Here is a 24,670-nt window from a genome sequence, read left to right as displayed (position 1 = left end):
GGCCTAACTGGAGATGGCCTGAGAACACACACGCCTGTAGCCAGCCCAACAGCAGATAGACCAAGCTAACAATGCGCCCCACTCACTGGCACTAAGCCGAGTTAGCGCGCCTAACTAGGCTGCCGTCTGAACAGATGCTCCAGTTAGTGCGGACAACTAGCAGGGCTCGTAACCTAATTGGCATCAGGCAGAGTTACTGCAAACACCTCACTAGGTTTATTACCTAATTGATAAGCGAACAGAGGGGACAGAACCGGCACCGACAGCCGGAAGATGCCCCCTTGACACCCAGAAACCCGCCATGTTACAGCCACTTTCTGTCCCAAACGCGTGGCTCTGAAAAGAGCCTTTGGAGTGACAGGACCTCAGGGCGATCGCCCGTGGAGCCTATAAACGCGTCCCGCGGAGGCGGCGCGCCAGCTGTATGTCTCTGAGCAGGAAGGTGCCACGCTTGACGTGGATGGCGCACAGGTTCGTGTCCTCAAACAGCCCCACCAAGTAGGATTCGCAGGCCTCCTGGAGCGCCATCACGGCCGACATCTGAAAGCGCAGGTCTGTTTTGAAATCCTGCGCGACCTCTCGCATCAGCCGCCGGAACGACGGTTTGCGGACCAACAGGTCGCTGGATTTCTGGTAGCGGAGGATCTCGCGCAGCACCACCGTGCCGGGCCGATAGCGGTACGGCTTCATCACGCCGCCGGTGGCCGGGGCGCTCTGGCAGGCTCCCTTCGCGGCCAGCTGCTTCCGCGGCGCCTTGCCGCCGCCGGTCGAATTCCACGCCGTCTCCTTGGTGTGATCCATGACCAAGACGGGACCACCGCTGCCTCAGCTTCGACTGGCACGAAGCAGTTCAGCGCTCTCGCTTTTATAGAGCCCGCAGCGCTCCCATTGGTTGGCCGCCGGGTGGCGCGACGGCAGGCTGTGCTCTGATTGGCTCTTGAGGCGCTCTTGCTGGGCGGCCTGCCCTTTATATTCTCGCCTCTCAGTCCTGGCCACGACAGCTGGCACCTGCGTGTTGGGGGTTGTTCCGGGTAAGCCAGAGCACTGGGCGTCATCACTCGCTTGCAGGCTCCGTCATTTAGTCTCAGAGCTCCCCTTTCTCTCCCTCCTCTCCATGGCTGGAGCCCGTGAAGAACCCTCCAGAAGCTAGCACAACACATTCTACCTTTGCGCACTGACAATGTTGAATTTTCCCCAGCACTGAGATCCTGAAAAACAGCCACAGTTAAAAGAAACCCCCAAACCCTTAAGACCTGCAAAGAACCCCCTTCCCATATGGTCCAAAGGAGGCTCATTATGCTGAAGGAGTTAAAAACATGCCTTTCTGGGGTCCACGGTTTAACTCTGTTGGTTAGGACCTGCTGCTGGTAACACCAAGTTCTGTGGGTTATGATCCCCATACCGGCCAGTTGCCAAATAAGTAAATAGAAAATATGCCTTCCTGTCATATTGACTATTTTGAGGTAGAGACACTTGAGCGTACACACGTCAGCACACGCACACCCAAAACAGCAGGTGCATAAACAACGCTTTGACTTTTGTGCTGTTTCTTAAAAGCAGAAGATGAAAGATGCTCTCCCTGTATTGGCAGGAAAGTTACATCGTTACCAGCAAGGACAGGAAGTTGCAGCCCAGGGAAATCTGTGCAAATCTCGTTAAACTAACCCTTAGTGACTAGGAAGACCTCGTCACTTTTACACACTTGCTCTTCTTTGTTCAACCTAGTTTATGAGTACTTAGATCTAGTCACTTCTCACCCAGTTAACCACCCTAGCCCAAGCCTCTTTGCCTTATCAAATTCCACAACTTACTATTGTTTGTCCACCTGCTCCTTTGGGCCTTCATTTCCTTATAAAGGCTCCTGTGCCACGTAAAATTCGTGAGTAACCGGCCTTCTTTCCGGGCAGGGAGTGCTTGTCAAATTGGTATTGGCATTCTGATTGGCTGACATCCCACAGGCGTTTTATCCAATTAGAGAGCCAAACTGGCATCAGCTAATTTAAATGTGTGATTTCATCCAATCAGATGCTAGCCTTATCTAAGTCCTCATTTGAATATGAGCCATATAAATAGGGCCATTTGTGCTAATAGCTTTTTCAAGTTAATTGCTATCTCCACCTGCAATATGTTTCTGCACCCGGGAAATGTGACTGTGAGTGTGGGCTGCTGTGCTTTCCCGGTGGTCCCCTTCAGCAAGGCACACAAGTCCTTTCACACTTGGAATCTCTCTGACTTCTGCTGCTGCGTCTTTCTTACTCCTTCTGGAGAAAGTCCTTTGCTTTTCAGGTTCCTGTAATTAGATTGGGAAATCCAGGCTACTCTCTGTATGTTAAGGTCTGTAACCTTGATGACATCTGCAAAGTCCCATTTGCTGTGTGACGTATTTACAAGTCCCAGAGACTAGAACATAGACATGTGGCAGGGGTTGGTGACATATTTAGCTGTCATTACTGGAATTACTGGGGATAGATAATAAAAACAAAGCTCGTACCTTCACAGGCAGGTTTATACGTGTTGATAGGATTTACGTCCTCGCCATAAGCACACACACACGGCTCAACAAAAAGGGATGTAACTTCACTGGAAGCGTTTTCAAGAACAATGTCACGATGAAACGGGGTGTGAGGGAGAACTCAATGCAGAAGTCGTCGGCGCTATTTTGTCTGAGTTTGTCAAGGGCAGGGATGTTTCCTGTCCCCTCAGAGTGTGGTTGAATGAATGACTATGGAGCTATCGGAGACATAACAGATATTAGGGTTCTGTGTGGATACAGCACGCCTTCTACAGCAGAACATGTCTGCTCTCAGTGAAAAGAAATGAAGACAATAATGAAATCACAGCCTCCTAGCGTGTATGTGAAACAGTCGAGGGAACTTCAAAAAGTTCATGGAAAGATTTATATTATCTTTCAATACGCATCTTTGAAGTACTCTCACATGCATAGCCATGACTTAAACTATGACCATATGACAGGGTCATGCCAAATAAGAAGGTGACCTCAAAGTCTTTGCAAACTGATTAAAAGGACCAAAAATAAAGTGCTAAATGAGTTATTTTTCTTAAAAATATATGGAAAATTTCAAACATATAGAAAGATAGACAAAATGATGAAACAAACCAGCAAGTGTCAGCCTGAGACCAATCTTGACTCGTTTATTTATTTATTTTGGGCACTGGCCAGTGAGGAGATCTGAATCCATGACCTTGGAGTTGTTAGCTCCACACTCTGACCAACTGAGCTAACTGGCCAGTCCTTGACTCATTGCTACCTCTACCCTCCTCTCGATTATTTTGGAAAAAAATTCAAAAATTGGGTTATTTCACATATAAATATTTCTCTGAGTTCTCAGGCCATCCAAGTCCACTGAAAGAATGTAGTTCAATATTTCAGAGGTATAATTAATGACATTCATCAACAAATGACAGATCCCGTCTTCTAGGTGTGCATCAGAAACAGTCTTTCTCCAAGAGTATACCACACAGAGTTTATGGTCATGTGGGTTTTCAAAATGGCAATAGCAGAGCAATTTTATGAGACCATTATCAGGAGCAAAGTGTTTTCTCAGAGCCATGGTATATGAGTTTGCTGGGGCTGTCGTAAGAAAGTACCGCGGATTGCGGGGTTAAACAACAGAAATTATTTCCTCACAGTTCTGAAGATTGGAGGTCCAAGATCCAGCTGTGGGCAGCTCTGGTACCGTCTGGGGCCTCTGTCCTCGGCTTGCAGAAGCATCTTCTCCCGTGTTTCTCACACTGTCTTCCCTCTGTGCAGGTCTCTGTGTCCAAATTCCCCTTTTTAGAAGGACACCATGTGTATTGGATTAGGGCCCATTCTAATGACCTCATTTTAACTTGATGACCTGTGTAAAGATCCTATCTCTATATAAAGTCACATTCTGAGGTGCTGGGTGTTAGGACTTCAACATATAAATTTTGGGGGGACACTTTTCAGCCCATAACACATGGTCAGTATCGATAACATCTCATAGAACCACCACAAACAAAGCAAAACGGACCCTAAAATCAGAGCTTTCAAACAAAACCCCTCCTGGCCAGTTGCCTCAGATATGCCAAGAGATTCCTCCCTCCTGATGTTCCTGCCTGAGGCTGCACCCACCCCTTGCCTTACTGACTTTCTTGAACAAATGGATTCTGGCAGAAGTGATGACATTTCTGAGATTAGGTTATGTGGCTTCCCATCGTGGGCTTTCTCTCGCTGTCTCTGGGGAAGCTGGTGTCATGCTGTGGGCAGCTCAGAAGAGACGTCCACATGAGTGAGTCCAGAAGCCAAAAGTCCCATCCAAGTGCTTGGGAGCAAATCTTGCCCAACCCAGGTTTGAGATGACTCCAACCCTGGAGGCACCCTGATCACAGCCTCCTGAGAGGCCACAGGACCCAGACACACTGCATTCAGATTCCTGCCTGTCAGACAGACACCGTGAGATAATAATGCATGTTGGTTGTTTGTGTTCAGCTGTTAAGATTGGGGGTAACTTCTTATGCAAATATTACCTCCGTTCCAGACCAAGATTAGCCATACGATGGATCTCTGTTTAGCTAGAACCTTGGGTCATGTTGTGTGATATGAAAATTCACCTTAAGTAGCTGCCTTTATGCTGCTGTAACAGAATACAACAGACTGGGTGATTTATAAACAACAGAAATTTGTTTCTCACACAGTTCTGAGGCTGGGAAGTTTAAGGTCAAAGTGCTGGCAGGTTCAGTGTTTGGTGAAGGCCTTCTCATACATGGTACTAAGTGTCCCTACATGGCAGAAGAGCAGAAGAGAATGAACCCACTCCTTCTAGCTCTTTTATGAGGTCCCTCGGTCCCTTGTCTTGTCCATGAGGGCTCTGCCCTTATGACTTACCTCCTAAAGTCCCCACCTCTTAATACAATCAACATATGAATTTGGGGGGACATATTCAGACCATACCACTAGACTTTGCTCTCTAAATCAAGTGGTTAAGCAGTGAAACCCAAATTTTCAAGCAGTTTGTTTGTTTTATTTATTTATGTTTTTGGTGGCTGGCTGGCACAGGGATCGAACCCAGGACCTTGGTGTTAGTAGAATGCTCTAACCAACTAAGCTAACCAGCCAGCCCCAAGGAATTTTATACCCAGTGATTAGAAGAAAGTACATTGTATAATAGTTGGGATTTCATAATAATGTCAGTTTTATTATCGACTCCTAAACAGCTCTAGTTTATCATATCAGGGCCGTGGGTTCCTAAGTCAGTCAGCTTTTGGTGGTAGCTGCTGAGAAACAAACAGTTCCACAGACACAAACAGGCACTTCCTGCCCATGGCCTGTGGGGGCTGCAGGGCTCTGGGCTCCTCTCAGCTGGATGTGTTTCCTGTGCCTTCTCATTCAGGGGCCCCAGATCTAGCAGTCGGTAAGTGGCACTCATCCCACAGGGATGAGGCAGGCAGTATTTGCTGGATGATATTAAATCTCAGAACATCCAACTCTTTGCCACAGGAATGCACTACCGTTTTCTCCATTCCACACTGAATATACATTACTTTTATTTTTATTTTATTTTGTGGGGGGGTGGCTGGCCAGTACAGGGATTGAACCCTGGATGTGAGTGTTATCAGCACCATGCTGTAACCAGATGAGCTACATGTCCAGCCCCAATGTGCATTATTTTTTAAGGGTGGCCAAACACACCATCCTGAAATATGCCACGTCGGACTTCTGATCAAGATGGCAGAATAGATGGTCCCCAGTTTCACTCTCTCCCACAATCAACCAATTTACAACTATTAAAAATCAATGACAGCCAAGCTGGGGCTGCTAGAGCTCAGGGGAATAGGAGGAGAGACCTATAGAGCCCATGAAGGCAGGAGTAGCCACGATGAGAGAAAGAAAGGATCACTCCAACTGTTTCAAGCCCCAGCCACTTCAGGTCTAAAGCTGGTGAGCACAGAGAGCAAGGGCTGGCAAAAGCCACAGCTGTGCCCTTCCCATGAAGTTGCCTGGAGGCAGCAGGGGAGAGGAGGGCATTGAAGGCCCCCAGGCCAGCAAGAACACTAAGGACTCACATAGGAGTGAAGAGCCACAACAACTGAAAAAAAGAGCCACTCAGAGGCCAGTGAGTCATTGCAAGGGACCAGTACATCGCCTGTTCCATGGGAAGAGTTTGGAGTTTGGGTGGTGGGGGAGACATGCACACCAGGGGAACATGCGGGCACAGCATGGACAGCTTATCTGCCCCCCAATCAGCACAGGACCACTCAGGGGTGACTGGTTAGGAATGTAGAACTGCAGGGGGTGCAGTTTGATGAGAAGACTCAGGCCCAGACCAGAGTTTCTACAACCCAGGTGTATTAAACCTAGAAGGACTGGAAGCCCCTTTGGCTCCCAAGCTGGAGTCGGGGGAGGCCCAAGGGCCTCTGTATCCAGCCCAGCATTGACCACCAAGCTGCTGCCAGAAGTGCCCCAGGCTCCCAGAGTTTGGGGAAGCCACACACTCCCAAATCCACATCCAGCCCAGCTATAACTGAGCCACTACTAGAAGCCCCCCGGGCTCCCCTGCATAATGTGGGGGTACCATGGACCTCAATCACAACCCCCTGCCCCTTTCCTGTCTTCCATTCTATCCCATCCACCTTCCCCCAACTGTTCTGCAAAATCTTAGAATATCAAAAATAATAATAATAATAAATTAATTAACAACAACAAAAAGTAACAGTAACCTAAACAATAACAATCAGTCCAAAATGGCCAATACTTGATTAATAACTGACAGCTTCTCTCATCTTTGCCCCCACTTTCAACTTAGGACCAACCAAAGAAAGCCAAGTATGTGCCCCTAACCAGTCACATAAGATGCCTCACTTGTGCTTAGCTTGTGTCCGAGTCTGTTTTGTGCTGCTAGAACAGAATACCACAGACTGCATAGATTATAATGAACAGAAATTTATTTTTTTAAAAAAATCCACGTTGGCAGAAGGGTTAATTTTGAGCTGAAGGCAATTGAGAAGAAGATGCAAGAAAAGCTCTCTGTCCTCCCCCTACTTGCCGAAATGCAGGGCATAAATTTACAAAGGTGTCCCCCTGTCTTCTCTACCAGGCAGGACAAAAGTCATTCATCTGAGATGACTTTAGACCCTTATCAGCCAGAAGACAGCACCACAGGGATCCACATAACAAATTCACTAACTGACCTGCTTCTACCACTAGTTCCCCACGTATTCGCCTTTCCACAATTTGCTGCCCCAGAAGCTCAAAGTCCTTTTCCTTTGTCTCATCACTTCTGTAAAAATGGATTGCCCTGCGTTGCAGATGCTGTATAAGCCAGAGATCTAACCACCTCTTCGAGAATTGCTCACCTCCGGGCATCTCCCCTGTGTACATAAAATATGTACCTGGAAAAGGTAGAGGGAACATTACTTTTCTTCTGCTACACTCTCCTCCCAAGAAGGACAGCCAAAACTCTCATGTCACAACAGCACCAGGCTTCAAGTCCAGGATCTAACCTTGACACTAAGATGACAAATTCCTTGTCCTCCTCCCCCCCTCCCCAAGGTACGATGGAGAAACAGAGTGGGACAATTTGGGAGCAACTCCAGTTTGTGACAGACAGGAACGCAGAAAGCTGGCAGTCACTGGCCCACAGGGAATCTGGAAGTTTTCTGCAGGAATGTTGCTGGGTCCCCCTCTGGGGGTCCCCCTTCTTGGTTAGGCAAAGGCTGTGACCCTGGAACATTCCCTGACCATGGTTCTCCATGACTCCTGGGTGTGCCTTGGAAAGGTCTTTATCCAACACCCTCGGTCTCAGCTAAGGCGGGCTTTGGAGGATACGCTCTCCCCATGGGCCCAGCGGCTTTCTCCACCTGCTTCATGCTCATGGAAACTTGGTGGCTTCAAGGTCTTTTTCTATCTGTGGATCAATCAGAGTCTCTTTTAGTCCAGGCTAGGAGGGTGCTTCTGTTCATGCAAAAATTTAGGAAGAATTGCATGCAATGCCAGCCAGCTCTGGTGCAGCAGCTCCCCACACTTGTTGAGTGCTGGGCCTCTCTCCTGCTCTCCGGATTCAATTACATGGACTTGGAGACTTCAGGTCTTCTTTAGCCAAGAGACTTTTTTATCTGGACATTTCATTCCTGTGAAAACATTTATTGGGTGCCACATGATTCCAAGCAAACATTTGAACAGGGATGAAATAGCTGGACTGTGGACTTGGTTTCGGGTTTGAGACTTTTCTCAATAGTCACATCCTTGATTTGCAGATTGCTACAGCATCTTAATTTGTCCTGCAATACCTGTGTGATGGTTGATTCTACGTGTCAACTTGGCCAGGCCATGGTGCCCAGCTATTTGGTCATAAACCAGTCTAGTTTTATCTCTGTGAAGGTATGGACCAAATTTAAGGCTGTTGAGGGGCAAATAATTTTCCAGAGGTTTATTGAGAGCCAAATGTGAGGATCGACCTGGGAAATCAAACCAACAAAGTTGGGAAGTGTTCTGAAGTCTATTGAAACCTGAAGGATTTTATGAAAAAGTTTGGAAAAGGGAGAGGGACTCCCCACACCAGAGTTGTCTCGTTTCATTGCTGGGTAAAATACGAAGCTATAACCCACAGATTACAGCACATGAGCCAAAAATGTCTATGTGCAGGAGGGAGCATCTTTGTACAAGACAATACTTTGGCTAATCTTAAAGATAACTTGGTGGCTAACTCAGAGTTAGGTGGCTGTACGTTAATTGGTAGAGTACATCAATAATTTCAAGAACTTACATGAATTCTTTATTTAAGAACAGAAAATCTCAGCCAAGCTGTGAAGTCCTTTCAAGGCAATTGATTTTTTTTTTAGAACTGCTTGTGTAGCTGAGTCAGCTACAGGTCATCAAAGGTATATTTTTAGATGTGATTCACATTTACAATCAATAGACTTTGAGTCAAGCAGATTGCTCTCTGTAATGTGGGTGAGCCTTATCCAAACAGCTGAAGGCCTTGAGAGCCAAGACAGAGGATTCAATGTAGAAGAAACAATTCTGCCTCCAGACAGTAAAGGTTAATTTTGGGTGTCAGCTTGACTGGGTTACAGGGTGACCAGATATGTGGTTAAACATTGTTCTGGGTGTGTCTGCGAGGGTATTTCTGGATGAGACTAACAATTGCATTGGTGGACTGAGAAAAGAAAATTGCCCTCCCTAATGTAGGTGAGCCTCGTCCAATCAGTTGAAGGTCTTAAGAGAAAATACTGGGGTCTCTGGAAAAAGAAGCCAGCAGATGGCCAGCCAGATAGCCAGACTTGAACTGCAGCATCAACCCTCACCTGAATTTCCGGCCTTCTGGCCAGAGATTTTGGATTTACCAGCCCCATGATTGTGTGAGCCAATTTCTTAGAATAAATCTCTCTCTGTATATCCTACTAGTTTTATTTGTCTGTAGAGCCCTGACTGAGAGGACCTGGAATCTGCATTTTCTCTTTTCTTCTTCCACAGTAGTTGTTACAAGCCAAATTCTTTTCTGTGCTTATCATGTTTTTGTAATACCATATCACAAGCTACTAATAACATCCATTTATGCTGTGCTACTAACACTCTACAACCAAACTTCTCTGCTCAAAACCACAGTGCACTGGTGGCATTTTCTGCCTTCTGGGTATTGCATGTGATGGTCTCACTGCACAACATGAATGTCTGGGTTTCCAGCCTGCCTTGAGTCTCCTGCCATAAGTTGTAGGAACCTGCTTCCCTACTAGTCATTTCTGTGTGATAACGCTGCATAAAAACAGCTCCAAACCCCGGTGACTTACAGCAGAGCCCGGGGTGTTTCCTGGGTCTATTGTCACAAAAACCACAAGCTGGGGTAGGGGAGAGTAGGGGGCTTACACCAACACACTTTTCTTCTCTCAAAGTTTTGGAGGCCAAAGGACTGAAATCAAAGTGTTGGCAGAGTGGGCCCTGGGTGAGAATGGCAGAAACTTTTGGCACAAATGACTCCATCCAAAGCCTATGCTCTAAAAGACTTGACCAAATTTTAGCATCCCTTTTCTAAGGCCTCATTCTTGGGATGGCCTTGTCCCCTTCTGAGTTCCTGTCTGAAAAAGCTCAGGCTACTGTCTTAGTCCATCTGGGGTGCTGTAACAAAACACCATGAACTGGGTGGATTATAAACCACAGACACTTATTTATCGCAGGTCTGAAGGCTGGGAGTCCATGATCAAGGCATGGCAGATTTGGTGTCTGGTGAGGATCCATGTCCTGGCTCATAGGTGGCATCTTCTCACTGTGTCCTCACATGGTGGAAGGGGTGAGACAGCTTTCTGGGGTCCCTGCTATGAGGGCACTAATCCCATTCACGAGACTCCATCCTCATGACCTAATCACCTCCTGAAGGCCCCACTTCCTAATCCCATCACACTGGAGGTTAGGATTTCAACATAGGAATCTGGGAGGACGCACACATTCAGGCCACAGCAGCTGCCAAAAGAATTTCCTGTTTATTCTAGCCAACACCTAAAGGTAGGCTCCTGACCTTCTTTCTCAGAGCATTCAGTTAAAAAACTCCTACTACTGTGCATGCTTTCTCTGTTACTTTCAAACTAGGTGCTATGAAAGCGATGGAGGGTCTCTCCTGCTCCATCGCCAGCGCCCCCTCTCTAACAGGAGGTGGGCTGAGAGCCGCCTACCCGTGAGTATTCTGCTCGGTTCTGTTCTCACAGTCACTGAGCACAGGTATCCACGGCCCTGGATGCTGCTGTGAGACAGCTAAGAGACAGCTACAGGGCTGTAGTAAAAGGGGACGGGTGGCAGGTCCCTGTCCTCAACCTGGCTAGGGGGTGCTGGGGAGATGCACTGTTTGGGTGCAGGTTACTGAGATGAAGCACAGGTGGGGGTGCAGGGAGAGCCCCCACGAGAGCTTGGCCTTCTGGGGGAACCAGAACGATGCACCCCAGTATCAACTTTTTATAGTTTTTTTAAAAATAGACTAATTTTTAGAGCAGTTTTAGGTTCACAACAAATTTGAGCAGAAAGTGCAGAGATGTCTCATATTTCCCAACCCCCGACCACACACAGCCTGCCCCAGCATAAACTTCCCCACCAGAGCGGACATTACTTGCAGTGGGTGAGCCTGCATGGACACGTCCTCGTCACCCAGAGTCCACAGTTTACATCAGGGTTCACTCTCGGTGTGGCGCATTCTGTGGGTTTGGACCAATGTATAATGACATATCTATCATTATAGTGCCACACAGAGTATTTCGCTGCCTAAAAGTCCTCTGCGTTCTGTCAATCCATCCCTCCCTCCCCAGAACCCCTGGTGTATTAGTCCATTTCTGTTCCTTAAAGAAAATATACAGAACTGGATAATTCAGAAAGAAAATATTTATTGCTTATAGTTTCTGAGGCTGGAAAGTCCATGGTCCAAGGAACACATCTGGTTGTGGTGAGAGTGACCCAGGGGTCTCACATTGCAAGATGGTGAGAGCAGAGTGAGAGCAAGAGAGAGACTAACCTCATGAACTCTCCTTTTAAAGCCCTCAGACCCATGCCCCTGACCACCATTTTTAATCCATTTACTACTGCACAGCCCGACAATCCAATCACCTCTTCATGGCTCCACCTTTCAATTACAATAGGATTCCCCACTCTCTTAACAGTCACAGTGGGGGCCAAGTTTCTAATACATAAAACTTGGGGGACACAATTCAAGCTTCAGTGAGTTTTGGGGGACATAATTCAATTCACTACACCCTGGCATCCACTGATCTTTTTACTGTCTCCATAGTTTTGCCTTTTCCATAATGTCATAGGGTTGGAATCCCACAGTATGTAACCTTTTCGGATTGGCCTTTTTTTTTTTCACTTTGTGATATGCATTTAAGTTTCCCCCCCCCCCCCTGACTTTTCAGGGCTTGATGGCTCATTTATTTTTAGAGCTGAGTAATACTCCATTGTCTGGATGCACTGCAGTTCATCTGTCCATTCACCTACTGAAGGACATTGGCTTGCTTCCCAGTTTCATTATTCACAATTTTTATTTCTCAATGATGTCAAACTTACAGAGCATTTGCAAGAACAATACAGAGAAGTCTGTGCACCCTTCACCAGATTCACCACATTTTTGACATTTTGCCCATTAGTTGGCTCATTTCTCCCTCTCTGCTTACAGTCTATCTCCCAAGCATCCATTTATACCCATCCATACAAACACATGTGTATTTTGTTCCTGGACCATCTCAGAGTAGTCTGCAGACATTGTGCCCCCCAGCCCATGAATCCTGTAGCCTGTGTGTCCTAAGAGCAAAGAGGCCCTCTCACAAAATATTCTTGACTCTCCAGAACCCCCTCCCACTCCCTTCTCCAGGAGGCCCCTGTCCATGGAGTGGAGAATAGCTCTGCCTCTGATCGTCACTGTGGTGGAACTCCCAACCACCAGAGTGATCTGCCGGAAATGTCACAGGGAAAAGAATAAGAAACAGCTGGGAGAAGAGGAACAGAGGCGGTGAGCCAGCAGGGAGGAGGTCCAGCAATTCCATGGTGAGCAGAGAGCCCTGCCCCGCTCAAGCCCGGGACGCTGATGCGAAGCCCTGAGCAGACGCAGTAGGAATGGAGCAGCCAGTGGGGAATCCCAGCTCTGGAGCTGCCCGGTTTCAATCTGCCCGGTGGAAACCATCTGTCTGAGCTGCCCCTCAGTTATTCTTCACTACATGGTTCCCAGCGGGCTGGTTGGCCTCCCTCTTGGAAAGAGACAGATCTGAGCTTGATCCCTGAGGCTGGCGGGTACTGGCTGAGGGATCTGGGGGTGAGCCCCGAGTCAGCCTACCTGTTGGAGGTGATAGCACCATCCTGATAGATTGCTGTAGTGACCGATTCAATAGTGTCCACCGCAACGCCTGGTGCGTGGGGAGGTTTGTTGTTGAGATCATTACCATCATCACCAATACTGATTGTTTCATTCATTCGTTCACCCTACTTACTTCCTCATGGTTCATTTCAGCATCTGGGAACTTGTCCCTAGAGTTCTGGCCCCCGTGGCTGGTTATCAAGGCTGCATTATGCAAGACTTAGGAAGGTTGAGGAGAGACTGAGGCCAATGGGTTATTCCATATACACAGCTGTCCTCAGGAATATGACTAGCTCGCTTACCAATGTACTGAGCATTAAAGAACATACATCTTCCTTATTTTACAGAGCAATTCTAAGAAAAGCTCAGTAAGTTCTTTTTTGACTTAGCTTTCCAGAACTGCAGTTTGGCCCCATTTTGATAGGCTGAACCCCACAATTTCACATCTTTCTGTTTCCTCAAAGGTTGGAGAGATAACAACCTAATGTATGGTGAGGGCCACATTTGGAGTCTCAGAGCCTTTGCATCCCAGTCCACCCTAAGTTCCACCCTTGACCCAGCTCCCTATGGGCAAAGGGGACCAGAAGCATAGGCCTAGTTTCATCAAGCAGGGATGAAAGGATGTGGGCTTGCTCCTGAAATCAGAGCTGGTCTTGGGGGAAGGAAAGGGCAGAGAAGTCCTTCCTTCAAAGGCATCTGGGCCTTGGTTTCTCTCCCTCATGCACTCTTTTCTGATGGAAATAAAAAAAGAGGCCCAGTGTTACTCAAGAGAATAGTGACAGAGGGATGGGCGAGGGCCACCAAGAGGCAAATCCCGAGTGTCTCTGGCTTCAGTCTGCATTCTGATGTTGGTCCCTGCATGTGTGTCTGCACATGTGTGCATGAGTGTGTGCATACCCATGTGTGTGATAAACATGAGTGCATGTGTGCACACGTGCATATGATCATATGTGTGCAAGTGCATGAGTGTGTGCATGTATGTGTGTACACATGTGTCTGCATGTGACTGCATGTGAGTGCGGGCATTTGTGTGAGTGTGTGCATTCATGTGTATGCAAGTGTGCATGCATATGTGTCCATGCATGCACCTAAGTGTGAGTGCATATGCATGTGTTTATGTTTGTACATGCATGAGCATGTTCATGAATATGTGTGCACACATGCTTGTGTGCATTTGTGTGTGTATGTGCATGGTCATGGGTGTGTGCACATGTGTGCACATTAATGTGTGTACATGTTCATGCATGTGTTCATGTGTGTGCATGTGCATGAGTGTGTGTGCATGATTTGTGTTCCCATCTACTCCACAGAGCAGAAATGCTGTGTCAGATGCTGGTAAGCAACAGCCACGCCCTTGTAAAAGTCGTTTTAGCTGCCATGGGAGATTGTAGCTCCCTCTTTCATATTTTCTGGCCCTGAAAGAGACAAGGTAGAGAGCCTGGGGCAGCAACTGTCTCACATGTGGGAGACACCAGGGGAGTTTGCTTTTGTAAGACAGGACACAGGGGATGCTGTTACCATGTACAGCACAGATGTCAGTGGCTTTCTACCTCTAATCTGATTTCGTTAGTGGGGACTGTAGAGAAGAGATGCTGTGGAAAGAGAGAGCCCAGGACCAGGAGAGGCCAAACCAGCTGAGCACAGGACAGGGCCAATGGGAAGCCTTGGTAGGGACAGTGGGCAAAATCTGAATGAGGTCTGTAGATGATGTAATAGTTATTTAATAGTATCATATCACGTTAGCTTTCTGATTTTGGTGGTTTTACTATGGTTATGCAAGATGTTATCATATGCATATACTTTATACTATTTTTTGCAACTTTTTCTGTCTGGAATAATTTTTTTTTAATGTGAATAAATTTTAAAAAAGATGACCAGTAAGGGGATCTTAACCCTTGACTTGGTATTGTCAGCACCACGCTCTCCCGAGTGAGCGAACCGGCCATCCCTATATAGGATCCGAACTCTTGGCCTTGGTGTTATCAGCACCACACTCTCTCGAGGGAGCCACGGGCCATCCCTAATAAAATTGTTTTAATGATGAGTGAAATTTGAATGGAGGGAAACAGGAGGAGCCAGGATAATTCTTAGTGAGGAAAGAGGTGGCTGAGGGTTGGTGTATGGCCACAGGGAGATGGAACCTGAGTGAGCCCCATCCCCAAGGCTCAGACTCAGTGGAGAAGGGTCTGGATGGGCAGGAGGGGGAGAAATGCAGAAAGTAGCAGTGGAAATGTCTGCAAGAAACAAGGAAACAGGCTTTGCTGGAATTTGAATGGGATAAAGGGACATTTTGGTGGGAAGCTGGGGTTTGATAGTAAGAGATCATGGATGCTATCAAGCCAATGGGGATGAGAGTTTAGGAAATAATGAATGATGAGAACAGCCAATCAGAGACTCAACTAAATAGCAGCACACAGGGCTTTATAACAGAGAAGAGTGGCCAGTGGCTCTAGTGCTGGTACCAGTTATTGGAAAGGTGGCTCCTGGAAAGCTGGGCACCAGGCTGGTCCTGGCTGCGTTTCATTTAGGAAGCTCGAGTGTAGACAGAGCTCTGCACCCAGGTCATGCCCTGTCAGGCTGGGAGCTCTGTGGCTGGAGGAAAGAAAGGGGAACCCAGGTGGGATGGTGGGTCAGAGAGTGCCATGGGATGGAAGAATGGGACACAGGACACGGGGCCGGGGCACACAAGAAGAAGAGAGAGAAGGGCTTCTCGCAGATGTGCTCTGTCTTGAAAGACATTTGTCTCAGTGTCTGAGGCTTCCTCTTGGGGTTTTCCAGATGAAGCTGGCCAGTTGCTGACTCCAGAGCTGTGGGACAGCACCTGAATCAATGAACGTGCCATGCCCCGTGTCCCCCCATCAGTGCAGCCTCTCTCTCTGCCTCTGTATCTGTCTCTTTCAGTCTTTCTGACTTTGTCTCTGTCACTTCCTCTGTCTCTCTACCTCTGCCTTTCTTTCCCAGCTACTCCTCTGAGCTCCCTTCTGCCTCCTGCCACAGGACTGGGAACTGTCTCTGGCAGTCACAAGCAAGCTCCACAACCCCTTTGTGGTCCCCTCTGGTCTTCCAGGCTCTTCAGTACCTAGTCTATTCCCTCTGTCAAAGTGCTGGTGTGGTTTCTGTCCTGATTGGACCCCGACTGATGCTGAGGGCAACCAGGAGTGCTGGGATCTTTGGCTTGGCCTCTGCATGGCCCTGCACCAACCTGTCATGCTGAGGGAGGGAGAGAGAGGGATCTGAGGTAGACCAGATGTCTGAGTGGTTGCCAGGAGGAAGAGGAGGAGGAGGAGGATGAAGGCTAGTTTTTATTGAGTCGCTATCTACAGGAAGTACATGTCTGACACTGGGCTGGATGTTTTACACATGCCTCCGAGTTCCTGTCACAAAATCACCCAGTGGTGTACTTATTACTAGTCTGCCTGGGCTGCCATAGCAAAGCACCACAGACTGTGGCTTTAACAACAGGAATCGATTTTCTCACCATTCTGGAGGCTGGAAGATCAAGGTGTGGGCAGGGTTGGTCTCTCCTGAGGCCTCTCTCCTTGGCTTGCACATGCCATCTTTTCGTTGTGCCCTCACATGGTTATCTGTCATCTCAGTGACCCTTTCTGATTTCTTGGCCTTTCAATCCCCTGCGATCAATTCCCTCTATTAAATTCCTGTGTTTAAAATGTCTAGAGTGGTTTCTGTTTTCCTGATTTGACATTGATTGATACAGTCTCCCCATTTCTTGCTGCTATATGGGTATCTAACCTAGTGTGTTTAGTATCTATCCAGGGACATGAATGAATCCTTGTAAAATATAGGTTTTTTTCTGTTGTGTTTTCAATTTACACAAATGCTATTGTGCTATATATCTCATCCTGTTTCTTCCCTTTTACACGAAATCATTTTATTAAGATCCATTCATTTTGGTGTTCTATTTCTGGTTCCCTGTTTCTGATTACTGCATACTATTGCATGGTAGGCATCCACCTCATTCCATCTGTCCTTTCCCCCAGAGATGGTCTCTGAGAGCATCACTAACTCCCTGCTACCATAAACAACACAAGTCTGACTTATGTGATATTTTCTATGGCATTTACCTCTGTAGTAAGGTCTGGTCAGACATCACATGCTTCTTCAGTTACATACATACAATATATTAAGGTTGCTCTCAGGAATGGCTGTACTTGTAGGGCTGGTGGTTTCCTATTCCTCACATCCTCATCAGTATTTATTATCTGATGTTCTAATTTTTGCAGATTTAGTGAGTATAAATACAATCTTGTCATTTTACTTTGCATTTCTTTATTAGTGAGATTGGCATCTCATTTGTGTACTTGTTAATTTTAAAATTTCCCCTGGATGGCTTGCCCACTTATAGCCTTTGACCATTTTTCTAGAGGGTTTTCTCTTTTTTCCTAGTTGATCTACAGGAGTTCTTTGTCTATTCTATTTATCCCCATTAGTTTAAGGCATTGCAAATATCTTGTCTTCTTTTGTTGCCTTTCTTTAACCTCTATCTAATGTATCCTTTGTGGAACACAAAAATTTGTATATTATTGTAAAAATTACTGTTGCTTTGCCTCCCACAGATTAGTCATCCCTATCCCCCTGGGTGATGGAGCCACCAAATATTACTCAAAGCCCATCTCTTCTGAGCAGTGAGAAGCCCCCAAAAGGGGTTAATCTCCCAGAACCCTCAAGATAGAGGCATTTCTTCCATTTGGGAAATTAATCACGAATTGGGGTTCTCTTCCCACATGTATTCTCCAGACCATGAAGTTCCAGGAAGAGAACATAGGTGGGGTTTTTTCTAAGTACAGTTTAGCAAGTTTAACAATAGAAGCTGGTAACATTCAGTAAGACAGGCAAGGTGACCGTCCATAATGCAGTTTGCAACAAAAGCTTGATTCTAGCAAACATTCTCTTCTTACAGCAATTTCTGGTATCTTTACATATCAATCAGTAACCTGGCTGTCTTTGAACCAGCAACCTTGCTGTGTTACAATTCTTTATCTTACAACAGAGACTATATAGCCTGGGGAAAATTTCCTGTCCTTTGCAAGGTCAATATTTGAAACTGCAAGGCTTTGGAAAACCAGGCCTTGTGAAGTACATTTATTTTATGCCTACTTCACATCTCCCCCCATTTTATTTATTTAAAAGAAAAAGAAAAATCTATAGATCAGGTTTTCACAGTTAAGACAAAAGCATTTAAAGGAAAGTTGGTATCATTTAGCATGGCACTTGCTTTTAATTTACTTCAGGTGAGGACTGATGATGTCATTGTCTCGGAGTGGCTGCATCGGCATCATTCGAGGTGCTGTGAATTAGGTGTAATTACCAATTGTTGAAACCCCAGAATGGAATTTTGCTCCATATAATAGTTGATTCTGTGTCCAGCGAGTTTGTTAATTTTCACCTGTCCAGGACATTACAGTTTTTAAAGCATCTAGTCTTTTGTAAAATTTTTGATCAATTACAAGTCTTTTGTTTAGGAACAGGATGTCTCATCCAAGTTACAAATACCCTCTTTAAGGCCAGGTAAATTTAGAGAACTGCTTTTGCAGAAAAGACGTTATTTCCCACTTTATGATCAAGGCATGCCTCATAAAAGCATTGATGATCAATATCTTGAACTAGACAAAGATGCCCACTCTCACCACTCCTATTCAACATAGTGTTGGAAGTACTAGCCAGAGCAATCAGAGAAGAGAAGGAAATAAAGGGCATCCAGATTGGAAAAGATGAAGTCAAACTGTCCCTGTTTGCAGATGACATGATCCTATATATCGAACAGCCTAAAACCTCTACAAAAAAACTCTTGAAATTGATAAATGATTTCCGCACAGTAGCAGGATACAAAATCAACACACAAAAAACAGTAGCATTTCTTTTCTCCAATAGTGAACATGCAGAACAAGAAATCAAGAAAGCCTGCCCATTTACGATACCCACCAAAAAAAATGAAATACTTAGGAATTGAGTTAACCAAGGAGGTGAAAAATCTCTATAATGAGAACTAAAAACCACTGCTGAGAGAAATTAGAGAGGATACAAGAAGATGGAAAGATATCCCATGCTCTTGGATTGGAAGAATCAACATAGTGAAAATATCCATACTACCCAAAGTGATATACAAATTCAATGCAATCCCCATCAAAATTCCAAAGACATTTTTCTCAGAAATGGAAAGAACTATCCAGACATTTATATGGAATAATAAAAGATCATGCATAGCCAAAGCAACGCTGAGCAAAAAAAATAAAGCTGGAGGCATAACACTACCTGACTTTAAGCTATACTACAAAGCTGTAATAACCAAAACGGTACGGTACTGGCATAAAAACAGACACACTGATCAATGGAATAGAATAGAGAATCCAGAAATTAACCCACACATTTACTGCCATCTGATCTTTGAAAAAGGCACCAAGCCTATTCATTGGGGAAGGGACTGCCTCTTTAGCAAATGGTGCTGGGAGAACTGGATATCCATATGAATGGATACTAGACCCATACCTCTCACGATATACTAAAATCAACTCAAAATGGATTAAGGATTTAAATATACACCCTGAAACAATAAAACTTCTTAAAGAAAACATAAGAGAAACAGTTCAGGAAATAGGACTGGACACAGACTTCATGTATACAACCCCAAAAGCACGAGCAACCAAAGGAAACATAAACAAATGGGATTATATCAAATTAAAAAGCTTCTGCACAGCAAAAGAAACAATTAACAGAGTTAAAAGACAACCAACAGAGTGGGAGAAAATATTTGCAAAATATACATCTGACAAAGGATTAATATCCAGACTATATAAGGAACTCAAACAACTTTACAAGAAGAAAACAAGCAACCCAATTAAAAAATGGGCAAAAGAGATAAGTAGGCATTTCTCTAAGGAAGATATACAAATGGCCAACAGACATATGAAAAAATGCTCGACATCACTCAGAATCCGGGAAATGCAAATCAAAACTACACTGAGATACCATCTAACCCCAGTTAGGATGGCTAAAATCCAAAAGACTCTGAACGATAAATGCTGGTGAGGTTGCGGAGGAAAAGGGACTCTCATACATTGTTGGTGGGACTGCAAAATGGTGCAGCCTCTATGGAAAATGGTATGGAGTTTCCTCAAACAATTGCAGATAGATCTACCATACGACCCAGCTATCCCACTGTTGGGAATATACCCAGAGGAATGGAAATCATGAAGTCGAAGGTATACCTGTTCCCCAATGTTCATCGCAGCACTCTTTACAATAGCCAAGAGTCGGAACCAGCCCAAATGTCCATCATCGGATGAGTGGATACGGAAAATGTGGTATATCTACACAATGGAATACTACTCAGCTATAAAAACGAATGATATACTGCCATTTGCAGCAACATGGATGGACCTTGAGAGAATTATATTAAGTGAAACAAGTCAGGCACAGAAAGAGAAATACCACATGTTCTCACTTATTGGTGGGAGCTGAAAATTAATATATAAATTCACACACACACACACACACACACACACACACACACACACACACACACACAGAACCGGGGGGGGGGGAGGGAGAAGATATAACAACCATAATTACTTGAAGTTGATACGACAAGCAAACAGAGGGGACATTGGTGGCGGGGAGGGGGGAGGGAGGAGGGAGGAAGGTTTTGGTAAGGGGCAACAATAATCAGCCACAATGTATATCGACAAAATAAAATTTAAAATAAAAAAGGAAAAAGTATTACTTTATAATTACAGAAGAGTAAAATTAATTTTTTAATAATAAAAATAAAAAAATAAAGGCTACTTTTCCTTACACCAAAAATAAATAAATAAATAAATAAATAAATAACTGATAATATGGAGTAAAAACACACACACACACACACACACACACACAAAAGTGTTTTATATTATGTTTTTCATAATTTCTATGTCCTTATCTTGTATTTCTTTATAGTAATATTCAGTATGACATTTCAATATGTCATTTCAGTATCACATTGAAATTAATTTCATCTCAGCTTAGCCATGTTGCTGGCATGCCTCTGGCCTGCAATTGCAGACAACACTCCACACAAAGTTCCGGTGTTGTGCAATAATGTTAGTTAGGCAAAGCAAGTAGCTGCTTTCTAAGGTTATCATGTGTAATGTCTTTTTCCAGTTCAACAGCATATCTTGTTTTAAACAATTTTTTGAAAGGCAGCCAAAGAAAAGGTTGGCTCAGATATGCCCTTGCCCGTCCTGTTTATGGGATAAAGTGTTCCACTTCTTGGAAGAAGATGATAAAGTAAAGCCGGCTTTGGGAGGTACATAGAAAGGAATATGCATTCATGTCTTTAATTCTTTGTGTAAGAGTAAAGCCCAGAGGGAGAGAGTAAAATAGGAAAACATTTCAATACGAAGATTGATTACTAGGTTATATTCAGTTACAGGTACCGAAGTAGGAGTAAAGTTCTAATACTTGTTAGTGAAAAGAACAAGGCTGTAAAAATTGTCTAATGGAAGACCAATTGGCATTACTTTTGATGGATCAAAGTTTGGGGCAAGAACATGAAGAAAAATGGCATGAAGATTTGGAGGACTTCTATTTTCTTTCCTGTTCACTCTTAACAAGTATAAAGGCAAACAGTAAAAATGTTTTGAAAGCCACTTTCTCTAGGGAGGCACAATGTTTTTTATAATTCAGCTGATCTCACATTAACTTTGGGGCACTCTCCTTGAAAAACGGGAAGCTTAACTCCCTGAAAAAACGAGGAACTCCCTGAAACAACTAGAAACTTCCCAGAAAGTGGTGCACTCCGCCTTGTGTCGGAAACAAACAAACAAAAACAATCCACAGCCTGCGGAAACCTGTTTGTTAAGTAGGGAAGGAAAATGCAGTCAGCCAGACAGTCTAAACACAGGAAGGTTGGGCAGATCAGATCCACGATCGGAAAGGGAGAAGAAACCGATAAGGCTACGGAAGAAAGCAGCGTCACTCACCAAAACTGGTTTCAGAGGTAAAGTGAGGAGGGTCACGATGTTTATGATACGATCACATTGTGCTGTTAAATCCTGGCACACACCACAGGAGCTGTGACTAAGAGGCACTATTTTAATACTAACTCGTAAGCGCCAATGTGGAACCTACTAAATTGTGCTTAGGTGCGAAATGAAATACATTTAATTTAATTTTTTTAAAAAAATCAGTAGCATTTCTATTCTCCAATAGTGAACATGCAGAAAGAGAAATCAAGAAAGCCTGCCCATCTACAATAGCCACCAAAAAAATAAAATACTTAGGAATTGAGTTAACCAAGGAGGTGAAAAATCTCTATAATGAGAACTACAAACCACTGCTGAGAGAAATTAGAGAGGATACAAGAAGATGGAAAGATATCCCATGCTCTTGGATTGGAAGAATCAACATAGTGAAAATATCCATACTACCCAAAGTGATATACAAATTTAATGCAATCCCCATCAAAATTCCAATGACATTTTTCTCAGAAGTGGAAAGAACTGTCCAGACATTTATATGGAATAACAAGAGACCACGCATAGCAAAAGCAACGCTGAGCAAAAAAAATAAACCTGGAGGCATAACACTACCTGAATTTAAACTATACTACAAAGCTATAATAACCAAAACAGTATGGTACTGGCATAAAAACAGACACACTGATCAATGGAATAGAATAGAGAATCCAGAAATCAACTCACACACCTACAGCCATCTGATCTTTGACAAAAGCACCAAGCCTATACACTGGAGAAGAGACTGCCTCTTTAGCAAATGCTGCTGGGAGAACTGGATATCAATATGCAGGAGAATGAAACTAGACCCATACCTTTCACCATACACTAAAGTCAACTCAAAATGGATTAAAGAATTAAATATACACCCTGAAACAATAAAACTTCTTAAAGAAAACATAGGAGAGACACTACAGGAAATAGGACTGGACACAGACTTCATGAATACGACCCCAAAAGCATGGGCAACCAAAGGAAAAATAAACAAATGGGATTATATCAAACTAAAGAGCTTCTGCACAGCAAAAGAAACAATTAACAGAGGTAAAAGACAACCAACAGAGTGGGAGAAAATATTTGCAAAATATACATCTGACAAAGGATTAATATCCAGAATATACAAGGAACTCAAACTACTTTACAAGAAAAAAACAAGCAACCCAATTAAAAAATGGACAAAAGGGTTAAGTAGGCATTTCTTTAAGGAAGATATACAAATGGCTAGCCCACATATGAAAAAATGCTCCACATCACTCAGCATCTGGGAAATGCAAATCAAAACTACACTGAGATACCATCTCACCCCAGTTAAGATGGGTAAAATCCAAAAGACTGAACGATAAATGCTGGCGAGGTTGTGGAGAAAAAGGAACTCTCATACATTGTTGGTGGGACTGCAAAATGGTGCAGCCTCTATGGAAAATGGTATGGAGGTTCCTCAAACGATTGCAGATAGATCTACCATATGACCCAGCTATCCCACTGCTGGGAATATACCCAGAGGAATGGAAATCATGAAGTCGAAGGTATACCTGTTCCCCAATGTTATCACAGCACTCTTTACAATAGCCAAGAGTTGGAACCAGCCCAAATGTCCATCATCGGATGAGTGGATATGGAAAATGTGGTATATCTACACAATGGAATACTACTCAGCTCTAAAAATGAATGATATACTGCCATTTGCAACAACATGGATGGAACTTGAGAGAATTATATTAAGTGAAACAAATGAGGCACAGAAAAATAAATACCACATGTTCTCACTTATTGGTGGGAGCTAAAAATAAATAAATAAATTCACACACACACACACACACACACACACAAAAAAAAACCGGGGGGGGGGAAGACATAACAACTACAGTTCCTTGAAGTTGATATGACAAGCAAACAGAAAGGACATTGTTGGGAGGGAGGGCGGAGAGGGAGGAGGGAGGGAGGTTTCGGTAATGGGCCACAATAATCAACCACATTGTATATTGAGAAAATAAAATTAAATTAATGAATGAGTAAATAAATAAATAGATAAATCTTCTATACTCATAAAAATAAATAAAGAGCATGGTAAACTCAATTCTGTAAACAAGTCTAAAACATAAATAAAAGGTAAGTGCTCAGGACAAGGAGTCATGTGACATTGGACTAATTTAGGGTCTGATTCACCATGTCACCTTGGCCAAGTCACCAAAACACATAAGCTTCAGATCTTTCACCTGTGCTAAATGCAGACCTAAATGTAAGAGCTAAAGCCATAGAGCTTCTAGAAGAGAACACAAAAGAAAATCTTAGTGATACTGAATTTGGCAAATATTTCTTACATCTGATACAAAAAGCGTAACTTATAAACTTAAAACTCATAACTTAACAAACCCAATACATTGAACTTTATCAAAATAAAAACTTTTGCTTAAAAAACACTTACAAAATTGAAAGTGCATGCCACATATTGGAAGAATATTTTTGCAGAATGTATTTCTGATAAGAGACTTATGTCTAGTATATACAAAGAACTCTGACAATTCAATGGTAAGGAGACAAACAACCCAATTAAAAAATGGGCAAAACACTAGAACAGACATGTTACCAAAGTAGACATGTGGATGGCAAATAAGCACATGAAAAACTGCTCAACACCATTAGCAAAATGTACTAGGGAAATGCAGAGTACGGCCATAGTGAAACACTCCAGTCTCCCACTAAAAACCTAGGCTAAATATAAAAGATTGGCCAAATCAAGTGGTGGTTAGGATACGAAAGAATTAGAGCTCTCAGATACTGCTGTTGGGAATGTAAAATGGCACAGCTGCTTTGCAAAACAGTTTGGCAGTTTATTTTTAAAAATTAAAGACA

The 24,670-nt window shown here is 44.1% G+C and overlaps 1 protein-coding gene and 1 pseudogene across 1 annotated transcript; both read right to left on the bottom strand.

Moving 5' to 3' along the window:
- Nucleotides 1-387: 387 nt before the first annotated feature.
- On the bottom strand, nt 388-801 carry LOC134376041 (histone H3.1-like). The gene has a single exon (XM_063094732.1). The coding sequence runs from the start codon at nt 799-801 to the stop codon at nt 388-390; it is 414 nt and encodes a 137-aa protein (XP_062950802.1).
- Nucleotides 802-825: 24 nt separating this feature from the next.
- Nucleotides 826-24,670, bottom strand: part of LOC134376039 (E3 ubiquitin-protein ligase RNF187-like) — a 40,494-nt pseudogene continuing 16,649 nt past the window's right edge.

Source organism: Cynocephalus volans, chromosome 4, assembly GCF_027409185.1.
Source record: "Cynocephalus volans isolate mCynVol1 chromosome 4, mCynVol1.pri, whole genome shotgun sequence".
NCBI lineage: Eukaryota > Metazoa > Chordata > Mammalia > Dermoptera > Cynocephalidae > Cynocephalus > Cynocephalus volans.
The sequence above is the reverse complement of the archived record's forward strand: the minus strand, read 5'-3'. Positions and strand labels throughout refer to the sequence as shown.

Coding starts and splice junctions, on each gene's coding strand:
- LOC134376041 (XM_063094732.1), bottom strand. CDS start 801: ATGGATCACACCAAGGAGACGGCGTGGAATTCGACCGGCGGCGGCAAG.